Source organism: Phacochoerus africanus, chromosome 9 (assembly GCF_016906955.1).
Source record: "Phacochoerus africanus isolate WHEZ1 chromosome 9, ROS_Pafr_v1, whole genome shotgun sequence".
NCBI classification, from domain to species: Eukaryota; Metazoa; Chordata; class Mammalia; order Artiodactyla; family Suidae; genus Phacochoerus; species Phacochoerus africanus.
This window is the reverse complement of record NC_062552.1, coordinates 63,818,550-63,844,487: the sequence shown is the minus strand read 5'-3', so window position 1 is coordinate 63,844,487 and position 25,938 is coordinate 63,818,550. Positions and strand designations below refer to the sequence as shown.

General features: G+C 34.9%; 1 protein-coding gene across 4 annotated transcripts in view; it reads left to right on the top strand.

The window, feature by feature from the left end:
* The window catches only part of MIPOL1 (mirror-image polydactyly 1), a 278,090-nt gene that overhangs the window by 179,686 nt on the left and 72,466 nt on the right, over window positions 1-25,938 (top strand). For 2 of the 4 annotated variants that reach the window (XM_047795508.1, XM_047795506.1), the window contains 2 exons: window positions 5,750-5,851; window positions 10,533-10,627. In XM_047795508.1, coding sequence (XP_047651464.1) covers window positions 5,750-5,851; window positions 10,533-10,627 — 197 coding nt within the window. Of the gene's footprint in view, window positions 1-5,749; window positions 5,852-10,532; window positions 10,628-22,353; window positions 22,435-25,938 lie in introns of those variants that run through there. The other 2 variants (XM_047795509.1, XM_047795507.1) reach the window with 2 other exon arrangements.

The following is a 25,938-nucleotide window of genomic DNA, read 5'->3' as shown; positions in this document are numbered from 1 at the left end:
ATACTGTGTTTATTATAGAACAGGGAGATTATTGTTTAAAGACAGGAAACAAGAGAAACACTAATGGTGTCGCATAAGTTATACAGAGCTTAAAAGCAATGATATTGGAAATACTGTTAGGGTTACTATGCCCCAAATTTTACTTTACTTTTTATGTATTTGGATTTTGGACTTAATAGCCACACAATGGTTTGTTTTCAGAGAGGGGCTTACAATTGGCAGTCTCAAACTTTCTCTTGTATCTTTTCTGTTAAAATGCAGGAAAATTCAGGACAATTATTAAAATATTAAAATAATTAAATCTGGTTAACATACCAAATGTAAGAATTCTAAACATTAAATTATAAAAAGAGTTTAGGCTGCTGTCAGTGGCATAATATATGTTAAGTTTCAGTATAGCCTTCTTGGTTAAAGGCAGCAAAAACGTCCTCTGGGAACCCTTCTGCTGCTGACCTGCTAGGTCCTGGACAATATCTAATTCATGCATTGCTAGACTCACAAAAAATAGAGGAAATCTTCCAAAGATTTTACTTCACCAAAAAATTGGAAGTTGAACCAGGGACACCTTCCTCTCCAATCACAAGCAAACCATTGGTCCACAGCTGCATTAGAGGCAAACAGATAGAACTGCTTTGATCTTCACTTAGGATCCCAGTCTGAACCAGAAACTCCAGCGTTAATCCAGGCTTCTTTAGCTTGATCTAGGAATTATCTCCCTTGGCTCTTCAATGCAATAGACACAAGTCCCCCTCAGAGAAAAGCATCCCCAATTTAGATTGATATGATTCCCATAAATTATTATCTGGAAAAATGTGAATTTACAGCACAGGTCAATCAAGCACATGAGCAAAAATAAATGGTAGTCAACCGACACAACAAAACAAAAAACACACACAAACACAAAAATAAAGTTATATAAAGAACATAGAATAGCTATGTATGAAGTGATTCAGTGAATGTTTAAATAGTGTATGAATCACAGCTATCAATAAACCACAAGTGTATTCTAGGAAACATCAGACAAATCTGGAAAAGAATCACATACAATATCAGAAAAATAGACAAATATTTTGAAGTAAAACTCTCTATAAATTAAAATTGGTTGTGTATAACTGAAGACCAAATAAGTGAGCTGAAAGACATATGAATTGGAATATATCTGAAAAGCTACCCACAATACACCATTGATAGATAAAACAAAAATTAGGAGATTTATTAGAGTAAGATGGTCCAACAAGTGTTTGGTTGGGTTTCCAAAAGAAGAGAATATAGACAATCCAGGAAAAGCATTTTTAGAACAGAAAATGGCTGATATTTTTCTAAAACTGGTGAAAGATATTTACCCATAGCAAAATTATCAAGAAATATATACCTAATTACATCATAATGAAATAGAGGATATCTAACATCAAAGAGATAACCATAAAAGTAGCTCACTAAAGGAAAGATGGATTATTTTCAAATGAGCAACAATTAGATTTACAGATAACTTCTCAAAAAAGCACTATTAAGTCAGGAACAAGTCAGTGTGCTGGGAGAAAATAATGCCAGTTTAGAATTATATACCCAGCATGTATATCCTCCAAGAATGAATATGAAACAGACACATTTTCAGATAACTAAAATTTGAGTTAGTCATTTTCAGCTTTGTATTAAAGAAACATTCAAATTCTTTGTTTAAACAGAAAGAACATGCTTCTATAAGGAACCTCACAACAGGGAAGGAATGGAGCATAAAAAAGTACAAATATAAATGCATATTGACCTGAGAAAATAATATTAATGATGTTCTTTGAAGTTTAAACAAAATAAAATGAACTATAATACATTTTTAAGACACAGTAACAAATAAATTGGGAGAAAAGTAAAAAGAGTTGAAGAGTTTTAGGTCCTCTCATTGTCCAGGAGTATTAATATGAGCATTTTGGTAAGTTAACTTGAATCTGGTAATTTCTGGGATAACTATTAAAAGAATATGAAAGAATTATTACATTCAAATAAAGAAGGGGAAATAAGAGAAGAACCCAAAGTATAATGAGAAATGGTGATTTTAAAAGGAAAAAGTAACAAAACTAGCAGGACAAATAGCACAAAATAAGACTGTATACTTCAACTCAAATCCAGTTATAATTACATTAACTATAAAGAGATCAAATGTTTCAGTTTAAAGACAAAGATTTTTATACAGGAAAAAAATATGGGTAAACCTCATTTATCTCATCTTACTTTATTGCACTTCACAGATAATTTTTTTTTCTTTACAGTTTGGAGGTTTGGGGCCATCTTTTTTCAAGCAAGTCTATCAGCACCATTTTCCCACTAGCATTTGTTCATTTTGGGTCTTTGTGTCACATTTTGTTAATTCTCACTATTTCAAAACATTTTAACTATATTTGTTATGGTAATCTGTGATCAGTGGACTTTGATGTTACTGTTGCAAAAAGATTATGACATACTGAAGACTCAGATGACAGTTAGTGTGTTTTAGCAATAAAATATTTTTGTAGGATGAACCTTACATCCACAAGGACCCAGGCCACTGCAGTCAGATTCCTAACCTACTGTGCCACAATGGGAACTCCTAAAGTATTTTTTAATTAAGGTATGCGCAGTGTTATTCTGGATATAATGCTATTCCACACTTTGTAGACTACAAAATAGTATGAACATAGCATTTATATGCACTGAGAAACTAAAAAATTCATGTAATTTGGTTTATTGCAATATTTACTTTGTTGTGGTGTTCTGGAACGAACTCACACATCTCTGTGGTCTGCCTTTATACTATTTACAGTAGTCACATCTCAACCTAGCTGTGTAAAAAAGATTGAAGTTAACAAGATATGCCATACAAACACCAATGAAAAAGAATGCTCTTGAAACTCTGTTAACATCAGAGGAAACAGAATTTAAAGTTACAAGGTTTAAAATTCATTTGTTGCACTTTATATACAACAGATGAAATCATGGCAAGATGGTTTCCTGTCACAATGCAGTGTTACCATGCAAGCACATAGTTGCCATACAACCACTATTTACTCCTTTTTTCCTTCTTATCATTATTTACCCAGAAGAACCTGCTCTAGAATAGTGTGAATTTCAGGTATTTCATTTTATTGCCCCTGGAAATATGTTCATCTAGACAGACCAAGCATTTCCCTTCTTCATTTCCCAAGGTATAATAAGTTTTTTTGGAACACAACTTTCACATTAGAGGATCAGTAGTGTCTGCTGTACAACTTATATGTTTATTCACTATGATATGGCTATATTGTAATAAGTTATCTTGTTTTATTATTTATAATAAATCCATAAGATGAGTATTGTCACCCACATTTTACCCATGTGAAAGAAGTTCAGGAGCCCCAACTTATTCAGTCGAAGAACTAATTGCTGGAAGTCACGCCCAAGTTTGTTCTTAATCCCTGTGCTGTGCCCTCTTTCTGGTGTACTTCTCTCTACCTTCCTTTATTCTGTTTCCTATTTTCTGCTCACTGTTCTTGGGTCATTGTGTGCCTATGAATGTTTTTATTCCTGTTTCCATTACGAACTGTTTTCTCACCTCTCTCATATGAGGTAGACAGTGCATGTATAACTGCTTTTGAGTCTAGACCCTGATCATCCTTGGTCTGAAAAACATGACGTGAGGACAAAACAAGCTCTGAGCAATAACCTTCAAAGAGCAATAACACTGTGGTACCTTATTGTGGTGCGCAAATTCAGTCTTCTTATGAAGATGAGGTGTAATTGAAATCGGTTATTTATCTTTCTGATATAATAGCTTCTAATTTTTTTGGATACCTTTTTGCAGTGTTTTTTACTAGGTTCTTAACCTGCCTCTGAGTTAAAAAAGTCAAATACTAGGATGGTTATAGTCATATTGTCTGAGCTATTTTATGATTAGACATATTATTTGAAGATACCTAATTAGATGTCTTAGAGATGTGTTTAATAGCATAGCACAGTCCATATACATTTGTGGTTACTCTGTAACAATTTCTTCACCTACAGAAGTAGGGAACTATATTACCTCTGAGATCCTTTTCAAGTCTAACACTATTTGGTTCCGTGATTTTATTTGGACTATATGTTTCTTTATTTAGCAGATATCACACTTAAGATCAAATACCTCTGTTCTCTGATAAAAGCAGATTTCCATTAATGGTCTTGGAGTTACCAAAGGAACTCTTAGCCATATCAGACTATTGCTATTAAAAACACATTCAAACCAAACATAACAAGATTTTAAAGTCAGATAAAAGTGCTTTTTCCACAGTACCCATAGCAAATAGTGTTCAGTGGTGTGAATAGTGTAGTCTTTTAATTTGTCTGGCATTCCACATTACTCTAAGGAAACAATATAGTTCATTTCTAATACAGTAGTAGGACAAACAATTGTCCTATTTAGATGACATTGCTCAAGATAGATAGAGTTTAGGAATAATGAGACATTTAGTTATAGGATTAACCTAACAAAAGTTAACCAATATTTTTTTTCAGTCATTTAAGGTAAATAAGTTCTGGGAAAATGAAAATGTACAGCATAATAGTACTGTATCATATATTTGAAAGTTGCTAAGAGTAAATTTTAAAACTTCTTATCACAAGAAAAAAATTATAACCATGTGAAGCAACAAGTGTTAACTAAACTAACTGTGGTAATTATTTTGCAGTATATACGTACATCAAATCATGTTGTGCACCTAAAATTAATTCAGTGTTGTATGTCAATTATGTCTTAATAAAACTAGGAACAAAAATAAAGAAAGAAATGATGTAAGACACACACACATACACACATACACCTCAGAATGCTGTATATTATGGTATAAGAAGGAAATTTTTTGGGGGGACCAAACTACTTGAATTTCTGTTTCAGTGCTATCAGTCACTAGCTCTCTTACATTTACAAGTTGCTTAATATCCATAAACCTCAGTTTTATCAGCTGTAAAATAGGGATACTAGGAATTATTTCAGAGATTGGTTGTGAGGATAGGCTATGGTAATGTATTTCAAATACTTAGTACAAAGTCCAACCCATAGAAGATGTTCAGAAAGCGGCATTGCAGAGTTCCTGTTGTGGCTCAGTGGGTTAAGAATCCAACACAGTGTCCATGAGGATGCAAGTTCAATCCCTGGCCTTGCTCAGTGGGTTAAGGAGTCAGCATTGCCACAAGCTGGGGCGTAGGTCACAGATGAGGCTTGGTTCCTGCATTGCTGTGTCTGTGGCATAGGCTGGCAACAGCAGCTCCAATTCAACCCCTAGCCGGGGAACTTCCATGTGCTGCAAGTGCAGCCCTGAAAAAAGTGACATTTTTATGTAGTTATGCACAGATTTTTAAAATTTTCAATTTAGGCAGCACGTTTGGCAGTTTCTTTCTAATATTTATAACTTAATGGAGACATAACTTTTGAAGTTTATAAACACACTTATCAGGGGATCCAGCGTTTCCACTCCTTGGTGTTTACAGAAGAGAAATGAAATCATATTTCCACAAAAATGACCTATATGCAGATGTTTATAGCAGTGTTATTGAAATTGTCCAAAATTGGAAACATCCAAATGTCTATTAGCTGGTGAATGAATGTATACATGGTACTACATCTATGCAATGGAATACTACTCAGTTGTATAAAGGAATGAACTACTGATACATGTAGTAATATGAATGAGTGTTAAGAGCATGAAGTAAAAGAAGCCAAATTCAAAAGCCTGCCTACTGGTATGATATTTATATTACATTCTAGAAAAGAGGAAACTCCAGGGACAAAAATTACATCAGTTGTGGCCAAGGGCTGCATGTAAAGGAAGAGCATTGGCTGCAGTGTTGCACAAGGGAATATTTTGAGGTAATGAAAATACTCTATATCTTGATTATGATGGTTATTACATGACTGTATAATTTGTCAAAATTTTCACAGCTGGGAGTACCTCTTGTGGCTCAGGGGGTTTAAGGGCCCAACACTGTCTCTGTGAGGATGCAGGTTTGATCCCTGGCCTTGCTCATTGAGTTAAGGATGTGGCATTGATGTGGCTGTGGCAGAGGCCTCAGCTGCAGCTCTGATTCGACCCTTAGCCCAGAAACTTCCATATGCTGCAGGAGCAGCCATTAAAAAAAACAAACGAACAAAAAAAAACTTTATATAACTGTACATCACAGATCAGTGAATTTTTACTTTGTGTAAGTTATAACTCAGTAGTTACCTAAAATAATTTATCCTTGTGTATACTTCTATATGTCATGCATGTTTTACTTCAATAAAATTTTTACCTAAAAATATAAATTTTTTAAAAATGCTATGTGCATGCTTGTGAAAGATTGTTCATCTAAAACTATGGCCATACTGTTGTCCCTCATTATCTGGAGGGGGTAGGTTCTAGGACTTCCACATATACCAAAATCTGTGGATATTTGAGTCCTTTATCTGGAGGCAGGACCTGTGGATACCGAGAGCCAACAATAGATAAAAATTCTGACTCCCTGTAGACTTTGCTCAAAAAAATTTTTTTTTTGCTTTTTAGGGCCACAGTCACAGCATATGGAGGTTCCCAGGCTAGGGGTCCAATTGGAGCTACAGCTGCCAGCCTACACCACAGCCACGGCAACATCAGATCCATGTCTGCGATCTACACAGCTCTCGGCAATGCCAGATCCTTATCCCACTGAGTGAGGTCAGGGATAGAACCCATAACCTCATGGTTCCTAGTTAGATTCAATTCTGCTGCACCACAACAGGAAGTCCTCAAAAATATTTTATTTTATTATTATTTTTTTTGTCTTTTTGTCTTTTCTAGAGCCGCTCCCGCGGCATATGGAGGTTCCCAGACTAGGGGTCGAATTGGAGCTGCAGCCACCGGCCTACGCCAGAGCCACAGCAACAGGGGATCCGAGCCGCGTCTGCAACCTACACCACAGCTCACGGCAACGCCGGATCGGCAACCCACTGAGCAAGGGCAGGGACCGAACCCGCGACCTCATGTTTCCTAGTCGGATTCGTTAACCACTGCGCCACGACGGGAACTCCTTTTTTTTTTTTTTTGTCTCAAAAATGTCTTAAAGCATTATTATCAAAAATTTCAAGGTATAATATAAATAAATAGTGTCCAAGAGTACAGCAAAAAGGGAATATAGAAATTTTAATCCAATATGAATAGAGAAAAAAAGAAGCAAAGGAAAAGGATGCTAAACCTGAAAGATGTGTAAAAATAAGTCCAAATGTATCTGTAATTGCAATGTACTGCACATGTTCACAATATGTAAAGGTATCTATAATCAGAATAGATACACTTATCAATATAATTAAAAGTCAGAAGTATGGTACTGCCCAAAAAAGCAATTGTTTGTGAATATGTAGGGTATCATTTATATAAAGTTCAGAAATCTGTAAATAATCACATGTATAATCTGTAAGTATATAGTAAAAGTATAATATATTCTTTAAAATGATGATCCCAAATTCATGGAAATGTTTTACTTTGGGGGTAGGAGGGAAGATGGGAATGTGGCTAGTAAGTATGACACATGGGTTAGGGTAAAAGATTTTTTTCTTTAACAGGAAGCAAAATAGCAAAAATTCTCCTTAATTTAAAACAAACTTTATATATAGTACTATCAATATTATAAATAGATATATTTATTTGCATATATATGTGCAAATACATACTATATATACTGGTATATGTGTAGGCTATTTCTGGAAGAATATACAACAAACAGGTAACTAGATCTATCAGAAGGTGATTTGTAGTACTGAAGATTGGAAGTGGGATATTTACATGTAATTGCCAGAAATATGGAGAGTATGAGGCTAGAGAAATAGGAAAAATATCTGGTTTGCTAATTTTTTCAATGTTTTTGAGATTAAATTAATTCTTGGCTTATAATGTGATTGAATTATGGTGATAATGAAACTAGGAAATGCAATATAAATAAATACCACATTTAAAGTAGTTAAATTTTCTCACATTGCGTATACCATGAATCTAACTGAAAAAACTAGCCTAAGCCAAAAAAAACAAAAAACAAAACAATGTTCCCAGGAAGTCCAAAAAATGTGTCTGGATCTGTGTGGTATACAGGAATCCAGATACAAATGATGTCATCAAGCTTCAGTTTTCTTCTTGGGGCTACTTTGATGGAGTACTCTGTTTGAACAAGCTAGATCTTATATACCTGAGGTAGTGGGAGAGGAAGTTCATCCTAGCCACCAGGATTGAACAGGATTACTGTGGCATAGGGTAAGAGTATTTCCCCACCCCAAAAAATGTTGACCAGATAAGCTCATATCTGATAAAGTAGCGGAAGAAGCTTGTAAAGCCAGAAAGTTTATAATAGCTTTGAACACAGTCATCAGGTTCTACTCTTAAAATTAGCCATTTGGAATGAATAAATTAAGTAGATTGCTATGCGGCAACACCAAATCTTCACGGCCACCTAACTGTAGAAAGAAAAGTGAAATGTTCATTATTACCCAGAGCATGGGAATTTAAGTATAGTTCTCATGACTCCGTTTTCATAGCAGAAATTTCTTAGGCAGATCTTCATTGTGGCTTTTTCCTGCTAGAGCTGTATTAGTTTTGTTTTTTGATTTTGGGTTTGGGGAGGTTTTGGGGGTTTGTATTTTTGCTGCAGTACCATGTACAAAGGCATCAAAATAATCATATAAGGTATTAACATTGTCACATGTTTATGTAGCAAATTCTCAATTGTGTATCCAATATTTGATAAACTTTAAATTACATGCAACAGAATGTCTGATGTTTTTTAAGTTGAGTGTGATATGTCCTTTTTTGGGTGATTGTTTTTAACTTGTTAGTAGTTGCAGTGGATATCCGGTGTTCTAAGTTACCATCTCAATCACTTTTTTTTTTTTTTGGTCTTTTTGCCTTTTCTAGGGCCGCTTCCCCTGGCATATGGACGTTCCCAGGCTGGGGGTCTAATCGGAGGTGTAGACACCAGCCTACACCACAGCCACAGCAACAGCAACACGGGATCCAAGCCGCGTCTGCAACCTACACCACAGCTCACGGCAACGCCGGATCGTTAACCCACTGAGCAAGGGCAGGGACCGAACCTGCAACCTCATGGTTCCTAGTCGGATTCGTTAACCACTGCGCCACTACGGGAACTCCAGTGCCTAAATTTAAATACAAAGGTCTAAACTTCTGCGTATTTTTATTATAGCCATATTAAAATAGAAAAGTAGCATTGTCTAATGTTCATTTGTATTACACTCATTAATTTCCCTATGATCAGGATTTCACAATTTGTCTTAGGACTTTGTTCTTATGCAAGAAAATAATTTCAGTGAAATTAGTTCAGCAAAATTTGTGAACTTCGGCCTCCCAATTTTTTTATTAGCATTTAATTATTACCCTTAATGTGGGTGATGTGTATAACACTCTGTTCTATGTTGTCTATGGAACCTCATTTAAAATGAATGACCAGAGTCCCCATCGTGACGCAGCAGAAACGAATCTGACTAGGATCCATAAGGATGCAGGTTCGGTACCTGTCCTCCCTCAGTAGGTTAAGGATCAGGGGTAGCTGTGAGCTGTGGTGTAGGTCACAGATGCGGCTCAGATCTGGCATGGCTGTGGCTGTGGCTGTAGGCCGGCAGCTGTAGCTCCAATTCGACCCCTAGCCTGGGAATTTCCCTATGCCACAAGTGTGGCCCTAAAATTAAAAAAAAAAAGAAAGAAAGAAAGAAAGAAAGACCTTTTCTTTCAAATTAAACTTTGAGTAAAGAAAATAAAAGTCTAACCTACCAGTACCGTATTTTAAAGTAAGGTTGACAATTCTTTTTAGCTATGTGTGAAATTCAGTGGCAATGATGATTGGCCTCTTAAAATTCTTAGTTTGAACCCTATTGGAAAACTGATTACTGTTGCTTTAAAACGTGAGTATTATGGGCAGAGAGGAATAGTAACATCCCTTAAATAAAATATCTCTCTAACATTCAAGACTGCTGTTATTTTCCTGTTAGAGATTCTTCTTTTCCTGCAGAAAAGGAATTGAAAAGGTTAAATCCTATCTGTAAGAATCAGGTTGTAATTTTGTGTATTTTGTTAACATTAAATATCAAAGATGGCTTAACGTATTTAGAATCTTTTTGTTTCTATTAATAAAGTTAAAAGGAAATCTAGCAATCAGGGAGTGGAGCCACATAAAATTTGTATGTGAAACACCCATTGTGCTTATCTCTACTGTAGATACTGCTCTGAACCCATGTTCCACATTCTGAATTCTGTGTATAAAGTTAAACATTGCAGAAAGGCGTATATCTGATGATACAGATGAATAAAGTTGAAGTTTAGTAATGAGCAAAGTTGGTAAATTTAATATGTTCATGTCTTTAGTACTCCTGTTATTAATATATTTAGATTATTTTGTGGGAGATTATGAAACACTACTAAAAATACTGATAGGTTTTAAAACTCCCAGAAATTAAGAACTTCTATTCATACTATAGTACGTGTTTTAATGTAACAAACTAATATTACATTTCCTAAAATATTAATTACTTGCAGGCAAAGTTGTTAGCCATGCAGCAAGCCAGAGAAACCGCAGTCCAACAATACAAAAAACTGGAAGAAGAAATCCAGACTCTTCGAGTTTACTACAGGTAAAATCCTTTATAGCCTAGGCATAAATAAATGTTTGATTGGGAAATGTTTCTACTCGATTTTATAGTGGTGAATGAGGAAATACCTCAAATGAAATTAAACATTATGCACTTAAAACATTTTTGTAATTTTAAAATGATTCAAGCATAAAATATTACTTATTCTTCCTTTTCTCATTTCTGTGTTTGGTAAAGTTTAAGTTTAGACTCCCATCAGAATTATAAAATCTGTATAACTCTTAACCAGTTGTCTGAATGGAGCCAGCTTAGCTCTTGAAGTATTTGCTGATCTAAATTGCACCTCTGAAGTGATGGCATATATTTTAAAATAGTACATGAATAGCAGTAATAACAGCCTTTCACCTATCATAATATGAAAAATTTCTAAAGGAATGCCATTAAAGGATTTTTAAGACATTTAATTTATGCTCCAAGAATAGTTTTGAAATTAATTCAATAGATCACACCAGGATTTTTTAATGAAATAGAATAGGAAATGTCAGAGTGCATCTTCTATAGTATGGGTAACTATTGTTTTGTGATATTTTTGTTTCAGTTTTGTATTGTGTGAAAGGTAAGATTGTGTTTTGGGAGTTCCCTTCGTGGCTCAGTGGTTAACAAACCCAGTTAGTATCCATGAGGACACAATGGGTTAAGGATCCGGCATTGCCATGAGCTGTGGTGTAGGTCGCAGACACCACTTGGATCCTGCATTGCTGTGGTGTAGGCTGGCAGCTGTAGCTCTGCTTTGACTCCTAGCCTGGGAACTTCCATATACCATGGGTGTGGCCCTAAAAAACAAAAAATCAAACAGACAAAGATTATATATTGGGCTACCTATAAAATATATATTCTCACAGTGGATCCTAGTTAAAAGGTTTGAAAATGATGTGCAATACATTGCATATTCTTTAATACTTATGAAGATTAAAAAAAAAAATCCTGAAGTCTGAAATGTAAGAATTTCCTAACCAGAGTTGCAGGTTATTGAAAGATATTTTTCAACACTTGGCTCCTATCTCAGAATAATGCTGTTAAGTGCATAAAATGGAATTAAATCAAAATAAGTTTTATTGAAATACATTTACGAAAGTATTACATCATGATATGTTACTATATACATGCACCATTATTAATACATTAAATGACTAGATCTAATAGCAAATCTATTAAAAACTGTAACTTCAAAGTACTTATTATTATAAATGTTCTTTTGGGGATAACTGCAAACACTGAAATGTTAAGTAAAAATACCAGTGATTTCCATATGTGTACTCTTAAGAACCGCTAATACTACTTCCACAGTTTGTTGCCTTGTTCATAATTGTAGGAAATACTGTATTCACGTAAGAGTTAGTGAAAAATAAAGGTGAAAATTTTTTTCCCATCCTCATGTTAAGAACCCATGCTTTGGATCAGTGTTATGACCTATATAGTAATTGGTTATTGTTATGAATTGAATTGTGTCCCTCAAAAAATATATTGAAGTCTTAACTCTTACTACTTCAGAATGTGACCTTATTAGGAAATAGGGTCTTTATAGAGTTAATCAAACTTAAATAAGCTCATTAGCATAGACCAGTGTGACTGATGTTCTTATAAAAAGTGGAAATTTGGACACAGAGACACAGGCATAGAGGGAAGACTATATGAAGACACAGAGTGAAGGCAACCTTATGCCTGGAATGATGCATCTTCAAAGCAAAGGAATACCAAGGATTGCCAGCAAACATGAAAAGCTGGAAAAGGCAGAGGAGGAATCTCCTTTATAGCTATCAAAGAGGGCACAACCAAACTGACACCTGGATTATGGGTTTGTAGCTTCCAGAACTGTGAGACAATAAATTTCTCTTGTTGTAAGCCACCCCTCCCAGCCCCCTCGTTGGGCACTTTGTTACAGAAACCATAGGAAACTAATACAGTTATCATATAGCAAGTATATCTGATTGGTGACTGTCTGAGAGGAATAATTTGCTTGCAGTTATAAGTAAGCATGTAGGTAAGCAGAACCCTGATAGTGGATGAAGACATCCCAGCCACCATCCTTATTTTTTTTAAGAAAGTAAATATTGTACAGCAGTAGATTTGCAACTGTAACTGTGCATTTGAATCAGTCAAGGAGCCTATAAAAATCCTTATACCCATCCCATCCCAGGCCGATTATATCAGAGTCTCTTGGGGTAGGACTCAGCTATCAGTGTGTTTAAAGCTCCTTAGAAATTCCCATGTGCAGCCAAGTTTGAAGGCTGCTGATTTATATGCACACTTCAGTTATCTATATTAAATTAGGGTTACTTCTTGGCAGAAAAATAAAAGCATTTATTAAACCCTCTGTTAAGACTTATGGATACTGTATGATTTGTGCCCAGACCTTGGGTGTTATAATGTGGTGTGTAGTAGTTTCACCTTATTGATAGGGAGAGTTTTTATGGAACCTTCTCTTGCCATCCTTATGAAATAGAACGGCAAGTATGCTGTTGTTAAAGTGACAGTGTCCCCAAATGCTGAGAACCATGTGATAATCTTATATGAAGTGACATTACTTACTGAAAAACAAACCTTGATACCAGTTCTTGAGGCTCCTTCCTTTACTGAGTTGCAAAGGAGTATTGAAAGATTTTTGAAAGTTATAAAGGTTAAATATTTATTTTTCAAAGACTTAAAAGTTTACATGAATATAACACAGCTAAATAAATTCTTCTAAATACAGAGGTAATAATTATTGGCTCTACGCTAAGCTGTAGGACCCCCTCACTGCTACTTTTAAAAAAAAAAAATGCTGATAATGTAGTAAAGCCATAGGAATTTGCAGTTAGACAGCCCTACCTTATGTGACCTTTGTAAATGAACCTTTCCAAAACCATTTCCTTTTTGTAAAGTGAGAATTATAGTACCTACCTCATAAAGTTGTTTTAAGTATGTGCAGCTCTTAGCACAATATTTGGCTTATTGTTAGTGCTCAACCAATGTTAAGATTAATTTCTTTTTACAACAAGAACTCGATGAGAGAATTCTGTTGTAGTGCAGTGAGTTAAGGATCTGGCATTGTCACTACAGTGGCTTGGTATGCTGCTTTGGCCCGGGTTTGACCCTTGGCCTGGGAACTTCCACATACTGTGGATATGAGGGAAGAAAGTTAAGTGAGGTAAGAGTAGAATCAAAAACTATCATATCACTGAAGTCTAGAAGGAGGTTTTTTTGTTTTTTTTTTTTTAATAAGGTCAAATAGTGCTAAATGATTAAGTAAGATAAGGCAAAAAGTATCCTTTCCAATAGAGTATTAGGTATGGAAGTCAGTTTTTTGTAAATTGAAGAGTGTTTTGAAGTAAAGAAGCATATCAATTTGGACTATTAAGTGATCCTTGAAAAAACTTGAATAAGAAAGATGTTAATGACAGTTGAGAAGAAAGGAATGTGGGTTAAGGATTTTGTTTTTTGTTTTTGAAAAATGGCAGGCCTTGAGCATGTTTATGACTCTTTGGAAGGAGCCAGTGTAAAGAATTGTTGTAGAACAGAATTCCACCCAAATTAGAAAGAGATAGAATTTAGAATCTATAGAAGAGTTTGCCTTGAACAGGAAGATGGTCACCTTGTGCTTATACAGGAGAGAAGGAAATAAGAATAGCTGTGAATGTAAATAAATTTAAGTTCACAGTTAATAGTTTTTTAAAGTATAAAGAACATTCTGTGAGGATATACAGAAATTTATTTTTTCTTTTCTTTTTTTTTCCGGCTGCATCCATGGCTTATGGAAGTTCCCAGGCCAGGGATTGAAATCAAGCTGCAGCTGCAGCCTATACCACAGCTACCAAAACACCAGATTCTTAACCCACTGCACCATAGCAGGAATTTCAGAAATTTCTTTTGAGTGGAGTGAGATCCCTTGGATGTAGAACTTTAGAAAAGGAGAGATAATTACCAAGAACAGCAAAGCTTACATATCCCGGAATCTCAGATTTTCATTTAAATGAATCTAAACAGTATTCTTACACATCTGAATAGATAATGGTTACAAATCCATACATGAAACACAAGTAACTCTTAACTATTTCATAGAAAAAAATTTTTTTTTCCTCCAAGTTTCCTTTGTTATAGAGGACAAGGAAAAAGTTCTACATTTATTATGAAGAAAACCAAGACTAAGTCTGTAACTTTCACACACATATACACACACGTGTGTGTGTGAAGACGTGCATAATGGATTTTTTTTTTTTTTTTAAGGACTGCACCGTGGCATATGAAAGTTCCCAGCCTAGGGGTCAAATTGAATTGGAGCTGCAGCTGCTGAACTATGCCACAGCCACAGCAATGCCAGATCTGAGCTGTGTCTGCAACCTACACTACAACGCACGACAACGCTGGATCCTTAACCTACTGAGCAAGGCCACTGATCAAACCCAAGTCCTCATGGGTACTAGTCAGGTTTGTAACAGGAATTCCAAGGATTTTTAAATAGACTCATAAATAATTGATTTTTTTAAGTTTAAGAAAAAATATACTTTCAGTTATTCAAATTGTTTTATACTTATCTACACATATATACATATGGATACACATAAGTGAATACTTATTATGTCAGAGAAACTTATTTATCAATAATTAAGAGAAATAATTATTTATCAATAATTAAGAGAAATATGCGAAGAAAATAAATAGGAGTAGGATGGTAAGCTAGAGCCAGGAGCCAGTCAGTATCCAGCACACATATACACTATGAAACAGCAAAAGAATAAGTCTCAAGAATGAGTCTGGCTCTCAAGATTTTCCAGCAACCAAAGCAGAGGAGGCTGTTCGATCAGTTATTAGTTCTAGGGGCCAATTAATATATGCTGATGACTCTCATTCTACTTTGCCTTTAACTCTACCAATTACTGACATTGACTTTATTCTTTTTAAATTTTTTCCCCAAAATAATTTTCTTTTGCTGAGTTCGTTAAGAGCTACTGTTACAATAAGCATTCCATGTCCCTGAATGGAAATAAGGAATATGGAAGTATATATTTCAGAGTTTTTCTATTTTGTTTCCTTTGAGTTTTTGAAGACTTTTAGTAGTAAAAGAAAATGTTGGCCTTCTGTATCCTTTGGCATAGTTAGAGACAGGGCAAGTGAAGTGAATGGGTTAAGGATACTAAACGTGCCATTATAACTGAAGGTGCTTTCACGTTAAAACAGGAAGGATTGCAGGGAGGCATTAGCAATGTGAAGATGTAAAATAAATTTTACTTATTACACAAGTAAATTATCAGTACCAAATGCTGGATTCACTCGCAATAGCTTCGTTACTCTAAATCTAACAGTTTGATCAGGGAAGAATCTTAAGCTTGTAAGATTGAGATTTGTATGTAGTAATGACTTTTTTCCTGTTCTTATAAACCTGTAGTGCTGCATTCCTAAGTTCAGGAGGCATAATAATAACAAACTTCTTTCTAATCGAGAGAATGCCTAAGTCTCAATGTTTGCTGATTTTGTACTGCTTCCTTATATTTCCTTTTGCTTAAAGAAAGTATAAATTCAAGTGTGCAGATAATTAGAACCTTTTGTTTGGTGCCAGTAAACTAGGATTTAATATACTTGTAATAACAGCAGTTTTTGTTTTAAATTATTGTTATATTGTATATAATTCCAAGTGAGACGTTGTGATGCCTTTTAGAAGATGGTAAATTTACATTTTAGGTCAAACATTGGATAGTATGCTTCATACTTTAAGATTATATGTTTCCTGTAATTGTACTAGGAATAGAATACTTAAGTGTCGACATAGTGAAAACCAGACTAAAAGCTGGATTCATGATATACTACATTTTGAAGTCATAGAAGCCATAAAGATAAAAGGCCGTATAAAATTACTCAAAAAGAGAGTGAAGTTCTTGATTTTTCTATGTACTTTTTATAAATTATATTTAGTATATGTCTTTTTACTTCTTATATCTTTTTTTTTTTTTTGCCTGTATGTATGTATATGCTATCCTTAGCAATCAGAAATATTGTCACTGGGATCTGCTTGGGTTTGTTTTTTTTGTTTTTTTGTGGTGGTGATAATTTTTCATTGAACCATATGCTGTCTTAGTCAGAACTCCACATTGATAAGACAGTCAGCAGAGATTATAGCATACAATGTCTAGTCATGCAGCAACACTTTTCTCAAGGCAAATCCCTCATTGAGGGGCTTCGAATGCTCTGTCTTGACCTCATTAGTCCTGTGTTCTAATCAATTGTGCTAATAGGACTACCAGTGGACATAAGCATTTTGTCATATCTGTATTTTCTATGGGAATTAACTGTCATGGAGCTGTGTTATGATACCATACTGCTAAAGCAGTAATAATTAGAAGAAAAGAATACCTGGGAGTTACCGTTGTGGCTCAGCAGTAACGAACCCGACTAGTAACCATGAGGATGTGGTTTGAATTCCTGACCTCACTCAGTGGGTCAGGGACCTGGCATTGCCGTGAGCTGTGGTGTAAGTCGCAGATGCTGCTCAGATCCCACATTGCTGTGACTGTGGCATAGGCAGGCAGCTGTAGCTCTGATTCAACTCCTAACCTGGCAACTTCCATATGCCATGGGTATAGCCCTAAAAAGCAAAAAAAAAAAAAGAATACCTGAATTCTTTTATCTTTGCCATTTATCAGATTATTTTTTTTAATGTGAACAAGCTCCAAGCTTTCTAGATTTGTTTCTTTTTTTAATATATATATTTTATTTTATTTTTGTCTTTTGTCCTTTTAGGGCTGCACTCACAGCATATGGAGGTTCCCAGGGGTCTAATCGTAGTTGTTGCTGCCGACCTTTGTCAGAGCCACAGTAACGCCAGATCCAGGCCGCGTCTGCAACCTACACCACAGCTCACAGCAACGCCAGATCCTTAACCCACTGAGTGAGGCCAGGGATCAAACCCTCAACCTCATGGTTCCTAGTTGGATTCATTGCCACTGTGCCACAACAGGCATTCCCAGTTTCAGTTTCTTTAACTGTGGAATTTGTAACCCTTTCATATGAGCTAGATTAAATTTTTCTTTAGTGATGTTTAGGGTCAAGGACTGTCTTCTCTTACACCAATGAGTTGCACCTGTATGTCAGTTACTTCACCTACAAACATACACTCTCTGACCTGATTATTAAGAAAAATCAGTGAAATATTATATTTGAATGTTTTCAAAAACTGTCAAGAACTGGGCAAAGGAAATACATTAATAGCATCATTGATCAAAAATACTTTAAAAGTTTTTTTGCTAATATATAAGACCAGTTAAATTAGTACAGAGGTTATTTCTACCAAAATATTTTATGTCTTCCATGACTTTGTATCCAGAAGGACTTTTTTGCATAACTAAGTTTTGCTGTTTTCTGTGCCTTATTTTAACAGTAAGTTATATTCTATAAAGTGGCTCAGCATCCTCTTTCAAGAGCATTTAAAAAAGTATTTCCCATTTAATCATTGTGACCAGGGAAAGGTCCAGCATTAGAATGGGCTTGCCAGTCATAGATCCTGGAGTTTACCATCTATTAACATTATTTTTATTAGGTTGAAAAAACTTAAGTTTATATTTTGTTAATTAAAAAAGTATTTCCTTTAGTCTCGGAGCTATTATTATATTCCACAGATGCCTGTTGTCTTCTACATAGGTAATCTTTGATTTGTCCCTTTTCACAAATTTAATTACAAATCAAAATTTGGCCAATTTTTTCCTCGCAGTATCTGTTTCTTTTGCAAAATTCCTGCCTTAGACCAGACAATATAATTTCATGCCCAAGCTTTGCTAGCTATTTCATCTACTTGTCTCCATTCCTACTCCTCTTAAGATTCCTAAAACATTATTTTCACCCTCTCAATCAACCATTAACAGTATTTAATAATACTGCAGTACCTGTACAATTAATTCCCCACTCTTGAACCTAGCATTCATGAATCCTTAATACTACTACCACTTCTATTTTTAATATCCCACCAGTTATCTTCTTGCCTTCTGGTTTCATTCATATTTGTGTCACTGGTGCCAGTACACTGCCTTACGTAGTAGGTGCTCAACAAGTGTTTCCTATATTAAATTATTCACACTCCCAAAATGAATCATTCATTATTTCCTGGACACACCCCAAAATTTCCTACTTTAGTGCTTTCTTGTAGGTCACCTCATTCCCCCTGGGGTACTCCATCTCTGCCTATCAGAGTCTTATGGAGCCTTCAGGACAGTTTAAGTACTAACTCTTCTGATAATCTTTTTCTGACATTCACAACCAGAAGTTCAACCTAAAATTGACTACCATAACTCTTCACAATGTACTCTCACAGTACATACCACATGCTTACCTATATAGTAATTACGTAACTATTTCTCTTAATTCCCCTGCTAGGGCTTCTATTCTTTTTCTATACCATGCCTTCAGTAAATATTTGCCAAAGAAATAAATAAGCAATCAAGTTTAACAATAGATTGAAAGTTTCTTCAGATTAAAAGTTTCTTCTGTAGAGTCGTAGTCTGTGCAACGCATTATAATGAGCTCAATGATGAATAAACGATTGGAGATAACATGGACCTAGTTTGGCATTTCAGTTAGTCATTTGCAGGGGTTTGGGGCAAAACAAGTCCTCCATATGACTAAGCATATCATCTACCAACAAAGTTTTTTTTCAGGGCACAGTGTTTAGATATGAAAACTTACCAGAAATGTTTTGAATTCTCCGTTTCTTAAAATTTAGAATAAACAAAAAAAGCTTAGGAAACGATATAACTATCCTATGTTCATTTACTTATTGTTTCTTATAGTGAAAACAATTAAAACTGGAAGATCTGCCAGTGTAGGACCCTTAGCATGTTGTGTGCATTAGGATTCTCCAGAGAAACAAAACCAATAGACTGTGTATATATATTTACAGAAATTTATTTTAAGAAATTAGTTCATACAGTTGTGAGGGCTGGCAAGTCTAAAATCTTCAGGGCCATTAGCTGGCTGGAGAACCAGAAGAGTTGATGTTACAGTTGTGAGTCCCAAGATGCAGAATTCCTTCTTCCTGGAGAGATCTGTCTTTCTCTCTAAGCCTTCAACTGATTGGATGAGGCCCATCAATATTATGGAGAGCTAACTACCTTTTTCAAAGTCTACTGATCTGAATATTAATCATAGTTTAAAATATACCTTTTCAGCAACATCTAGACTGATGGATCCCATAACATCTGGATCCCATAGCCTAGCCACGTTGACACATAAAATCAACCATTATACCAGTGCATTTCAACAATTATCTGAGGCTAAGTAGAAGCTATCTTTTCTAAAAGGGGCCTGCACTTTCCATTCCACCACTTTCCCCCTCCTGTTTACTTCATGCATTTGACATCATCTGCCTTAATCATATAAGCATTTACGGTTGTGATCCCAGATATGTGTTGTGGTCTTATTTAATTATAAAAGGAGTATTTGTACATATATCCACATGGCACTGACCCCTGGCTACCTCTGTATCCTCATTTTTTAACATCTTCTCTCACTTCACTCCAGCCACACTAGCTCCCTTATTATTGCAAACATTTTAAGAATGCTCCCATCACAGGGCCTTGACTTTTTTTTCCTCTGCCTGGAGTGATCTACCTCCACCCCCCACCCCCAGTGTCACAAGTCTGCTTCCCACTTTGTTCAGCTGTCTGCTTTCTGCTTAAATGTCCCTGACCACACTGTCTAAAATAGCCTACCTCACCTCCTCACTGCATCACTCTCTTGTTACCCTCTTTTATTTTTCTTAGTAGTGGACAACCCTATATGACGTTATTTGTGGATTGTCCTCAGAAATTAAATTCTGCAATGACAAGGATTTTTTGTGTATTTACCACTGCATCTGACATCTGAATCAGTGCCTAGCACATCCTTAATGGTCAATAAATTTTTTTCTCATACATCAGAAACTCAACATCAGGCTACCTGTGAAATGGGACTGAGTCTAGCAATTAGGTTTATAATATATATGGTGAATAAGAGGAGAGGAAATTTTAACTTGCATTACAGTGTTTGAATTTTTATTTATATGTGTTACTTTGATATAAAGATGAGTTTGCAGATTTTAAAGCCTTCATTCATAATAACACAGACAAATTAAATTTGATACCTAGAAATAAATAAGCATCTATTAAAATAGGTCTGTAATGTCTAATTATATATATGTATGTGTGTGTGTGTGTGTATATATATATATATAAAAATGAAGTTCATCTCTTTAATATATTTTATTAACATTATGCTTTACAAAAAGATGAGATATATAAGGGAATGACAATCCAAAGCGAATTCACCTGTCTTATGAAATATAACTTATAACCTCACTTATGTTTTAAGTTTGCCAATAATTTAAACTATTTTTAAGTACTTGACATTGTGGAGTTCTTCAGTGGCTTAGGTTGGGGATCTGGCTTTGTTACTGCTGTGGCATGGGTTCAGTCCCTGGCCCAGGAACTTCCTCATGCTGTGGGTACAGCCAAAAAAAACCTCATGTATTTGCAATTGTCATATGCTTAATCACACATCTTAAAAATAAAATACTTTTCATTGCAAAAATTCAAGCACTTTTTAAAAATATAATGTTAAGAAAAACATTAGCCTCTTTAAAACAAGTATTTACCATATTATTCTTCTTACACTTGGTAAAAGTGGGACCCATGACAGAATAGTGAGGAAAGGGGTGCCTTTTTTAAAAATTCAATCCTGTGAACATTAGTTATGGCCAGAAATTACAATGAAAGGAGAGAATTCCCTCATATTTCAAGAGATTTTAGTCAGTACAGTAGATTTATTTAGCATATTTGAATTATGTTTTCTCTTTCTATGCAAGATGTATATACATTTTTAAATATATTAAAGTTTTATTGAATCTAAACTATTTTAAAATAAGTAGAATAACTAACAATTAAAGACCTTTGTTCTGAAACATTCTAATTCATTAATTTCAAATACATAAATATCCAGACTAACATGCAGAACAGGATACAATAAACTGGGATCTTTGAGTTACTTTAGATTTTTTATAAACTTTCTAATGCCATTGCTGTCATAAAGAGCTTAGTAAATATTGACTGAAGATGATAGTGATGATCTGGCAATATCTTTAAGACTGGGTGGCACTTGGCAGTACAGTTGGATATCCGGGACTTAACGTTGTCATTTTGCCACGGGGCCCTTCCACCTGGGCCGCTCCCAAAAGGACAAATGTTTACCTGCAGTTAAGCATTTAAATGTGTAAATATTCCTGTTGCAATTATATATGAAGTAGTTTAAACTGATGTTCAAAAAGTTTGCAAAGTTCAAAGTAGGGTTTAATTGAATATTTCTCCCATAATTCCAAACAAAAATTTGTTTTGTAAACACAGGTCAATATTAAAGTATTTTATTCCTCTTACCATTTCAGACCCAAAGTATTTGTGAAACTTCATAGAATTTATTATGGTTCAATTTACTGTTTTCTTCAGTTAAGTTGTAAATGTTGTTATACAGTATATCATGTTCCCAATAGGCTTACATGACTATTGGTATTCTATTTTTTAGGGTTTTATGACTGTCCATATTCTATTATTATAGTTCCATTTTTTCCCCCAAACGACTGGTTTGGATTAGATCAAAAACAAACAATATTATGTTATTTCATGAGACAAGCAAGAAATTCAATAGCCTAAGGAATTTTTTAAGTTTAGTTTTATTAGACATATTATTGACCTGATGTTTTAATATACTTTAATCCCTAGGAATTTTTACTTATCCTGTCAAGCTTGGTTAGCTGATCTGAACTGAGAAAAATGAAAAGTTCTAAAACATCAATTATATGAAAAATTGAGATTTTCATCTGGAAAATTGGACACTGTTGGCTTATAACTGAGATGTGTGCATTTTCTGACTCTGGCTTCATTTGTTCTTTATTTGTTTTATTGTGTGTGATTCACTATTTCAATAACCACTTGTTTCATTTATTCTGCTCTGTTACCTGCAAACTAAGTGAAACCAAAGAGTCAATCTCTGACTTGTTTTTTAATAGATATTTCTTTTTGGTTTATAATCAGCATAATTAAAAGGTGACATAAATAGACTTAAATTTTAATTCATATAAAAGAAAACCTCATGTGTTTCTAAATCTTTCTTAATTGGGTCTTTGTTTATCTTTTTATTTGCCTAGTTTTTATTTTGCAGTTATTCTTTTGGCATGATAGAGTTTAATTCCTAGCTAACACTATAGTAAGGCAGATGGTGTGGGTTCTGACTTCCTAGCCAAGGTGACCTTTGATAGGTAATTAACCTCTCTAAGCTTCAATTTCCTGACCTGTAAAATTGGAATTGTAATAATACTTGCCTCATATTATTTTGGAGAAAAATCAAATGAAATAATGCATCTCAAATGCTTTGTATAGTACCTTGAGTGCAGACTCAGGTGTTTAATAAGTGTGAACCACTATTGTTACAATGACTGTACTGAGCTTATATTCAGTTGTCATGCTTTTCTTTGAGACTCTATTCATACATTTCAAATATTTTTAGTATTTTTGGCTCAAAGTACAGTACTGTGACTACAATATGAAATCATTTGATTTTTCTTTGGGAAACAAGTTTTCATTGGAATTAGAGGGTTAATTTTTGTTGTCATTATAGGACATTTTAAAACTATTTAATCAAAATGATGTACTTGAACTTAGATTTGGCCCTTTTTGATTAACAGTTGATTTTCAAGAATTGTTTTTCACACAAGAATATTAACTTTCAGAAATCTATTCAGGATTAGAAATTTAGTAATTTTTTTCACTCTATGAAAAATATGTTTTAGTCTATGAAAGACATTTTTCATAGAGGACACATTCAGAATATACCATTTCTCCTAATGTTTTCTGTTTAAAAATCTATCCCAGAAAATAAAAAGGATGTAATTTTAAAGCTGTGTTCCTAATTCTTTCTATATTGTAGCTTGAAGCACAGTACAAACATTATCTTCTTTAATCTCTTCAAATCCTTGTAAGGTATTATCCCTTTTTACAGATGAGGAAACTGAAACACAAACTAATATGCCCTAGGTCACATCAAGGCCAGCAACAAAAGTATAAATATCACCTAACCTATCCAATACTTGGGCCTTTTACTCTGTCTCCTAGACAGCTTCCCTCACCCCCACCTCTCTCAGAACTAATGCTAAGGCAAAACTGGTACTTCAACATTATTTTCCTGATTTGGATGTGCTTGCTATGTTTATCACATAAAACACCCGGGGACCACATTAAAGACGTGTTAAAATGGTAAAAGAATCTGACCTGCTTTGGTGTTTAACAGTCTTTGTCTGTGTTCAACCAAACTATACAAATTACAACCGCAGTTAGTGTCTGGATTTATAAATAGACTACCTCTGAATTTTTTTAAGAAAGTTTAAGCTTTAGCATTATATCGTATGTCAGACAATGAAAGTAAATACTGCACCTAAAAGTAATTTTATCCACGTAGTCATTTATTTTTATTTATATGTTGTGGTATTTATTGGTATTGCTGTTTTATCAGTGCTTAGCACAATCACTAACATCACATTATCTGTATTTAGAAATAAGCATTAAACAAGTAGCCATTTTCAGTTCTGTATGAATTTAAGAGCCCACTATATGCAAAGGATTTAGTGGTATGCAGAGAGCAGAGAACAAAGTAACAATGAAAAAGATGCAATTGCTACTCTCAAATAAATAAGTGGAAAGAAAGAAGATTACATGCTTTTTTTTTTTCTTTTCAGCTTTTTAGGGCCACACCCACAACATATAGAAGTTCCCAGGCTAGGAGTCAAATCAGAGCTATAGCTGCTAGCCTATACCACAGCCACAGCAACGCCAGATCCAAGCCATGTCTGCAAACCACACCATAGCTCACAGCAATGCTGGATCCTTAACCCACTAAGTGAGGCCAGGGAACGAACCTTCACCCTCATGGATACTAGTCAGATTCGTTACCACTGAGCCATGATGAGAACTCCAGATTATATGCTGTAAAATAAAAATTTTACATTGCCATAGAAAGTCACAGAAGGGAGAAATTATTGCAGAGTGAAATCAAGTTTTATGGAATGCTTGGGAACTGAGGTATGAACAAATAGGATTCTGAAAGAGATGAGGAGGAAGATAGGCATTCTAGTCTAGAAGAACAACATAAGCAGAAATGAAGATGTCATAATGAGCATATTGTGTTATACCATGGAATTGAGAGAAAATTGCAAGAGTTTGAATGCTAATATGCATCCAGTTTTAATTGTTTTCCTTAGGAATACCGAGCCTTGGGAATCTGCCTCGATGTCATTAAAAATAAAAATTATGCTAAAATTATGCTCTCTATAATTTACATAAAATTTAAAGCATTTTGTAGTTCCCATCTTGGCTCAGCAGAAATGAATCTGACTCATATCCATGGGGATACAGGTTCAATCCCTGGCCATACTCAGCGGGTTAAGGATCCAGCATTGTCATGAGCTGTGGTGTAGGTTGCAGACATGAATCTGATCTGGCATTACTGTGGCTGTGATGTAGGTGAGCGGCTACAGCTCTGATTCAATGCCTGCCCTGGGAACCTCGATGTGCCATGGAAGCAGCCCTAAAAAGACAAAAAAATAAAAAAACAAAGCATTTTGAGAGCTCAAGTTTTGAATATATACCAAAAAAAGAAAAAATGACTTCCACATATTCCCATCACCTGCCCCCCCAAAACCATCAACTCCAGGTCCATCCACCCCCAGTTTTCATCCACATCCTCATGCACATACCCACGCTCTCAGGTATTATTTTAAAGTAAATCCTGTATACTATGTAAATTCATTTATAAATATTTCAGTATATATCTCCAAAAAAATTAAGAACGGCTTTAACCTTACCATTATGCCGTTAACACACTTAAAAGCATTTTAACAGCTTTTGGCTATCTCTGTGTCTCATCTTACAGAATCCCAGAAATCCAACAGCCTTCTTTTATTTTGTCCTATCTTTGTGCAAACTGGCAGTGTTTCTCCTCATAGCACCCTGTGTCTATTCTTTGCTTCTGCTGAGACAGATGATTAGATCCATTGATCACACCTGTAATCACTTTATGGCATTTCTGTCCCATCTTAGTGTTCTCTCCAGAACACATTTGCTCAGTTTTATCGATATAGATAGGCAGAGAATTTTCCTAATCTTCAGGTTCTAGTTCCTTTTTCCTTAACAATTCCTTCAAATGATCTTTCTCCTCTCACATTTAACTGTAAGCAGCAAGGTGATACCAGGCCACACCATAAATACTTTGCTTATTAGAAATCTCTTCAGGTGCTCCTGTTGAGGCTAAGTGGG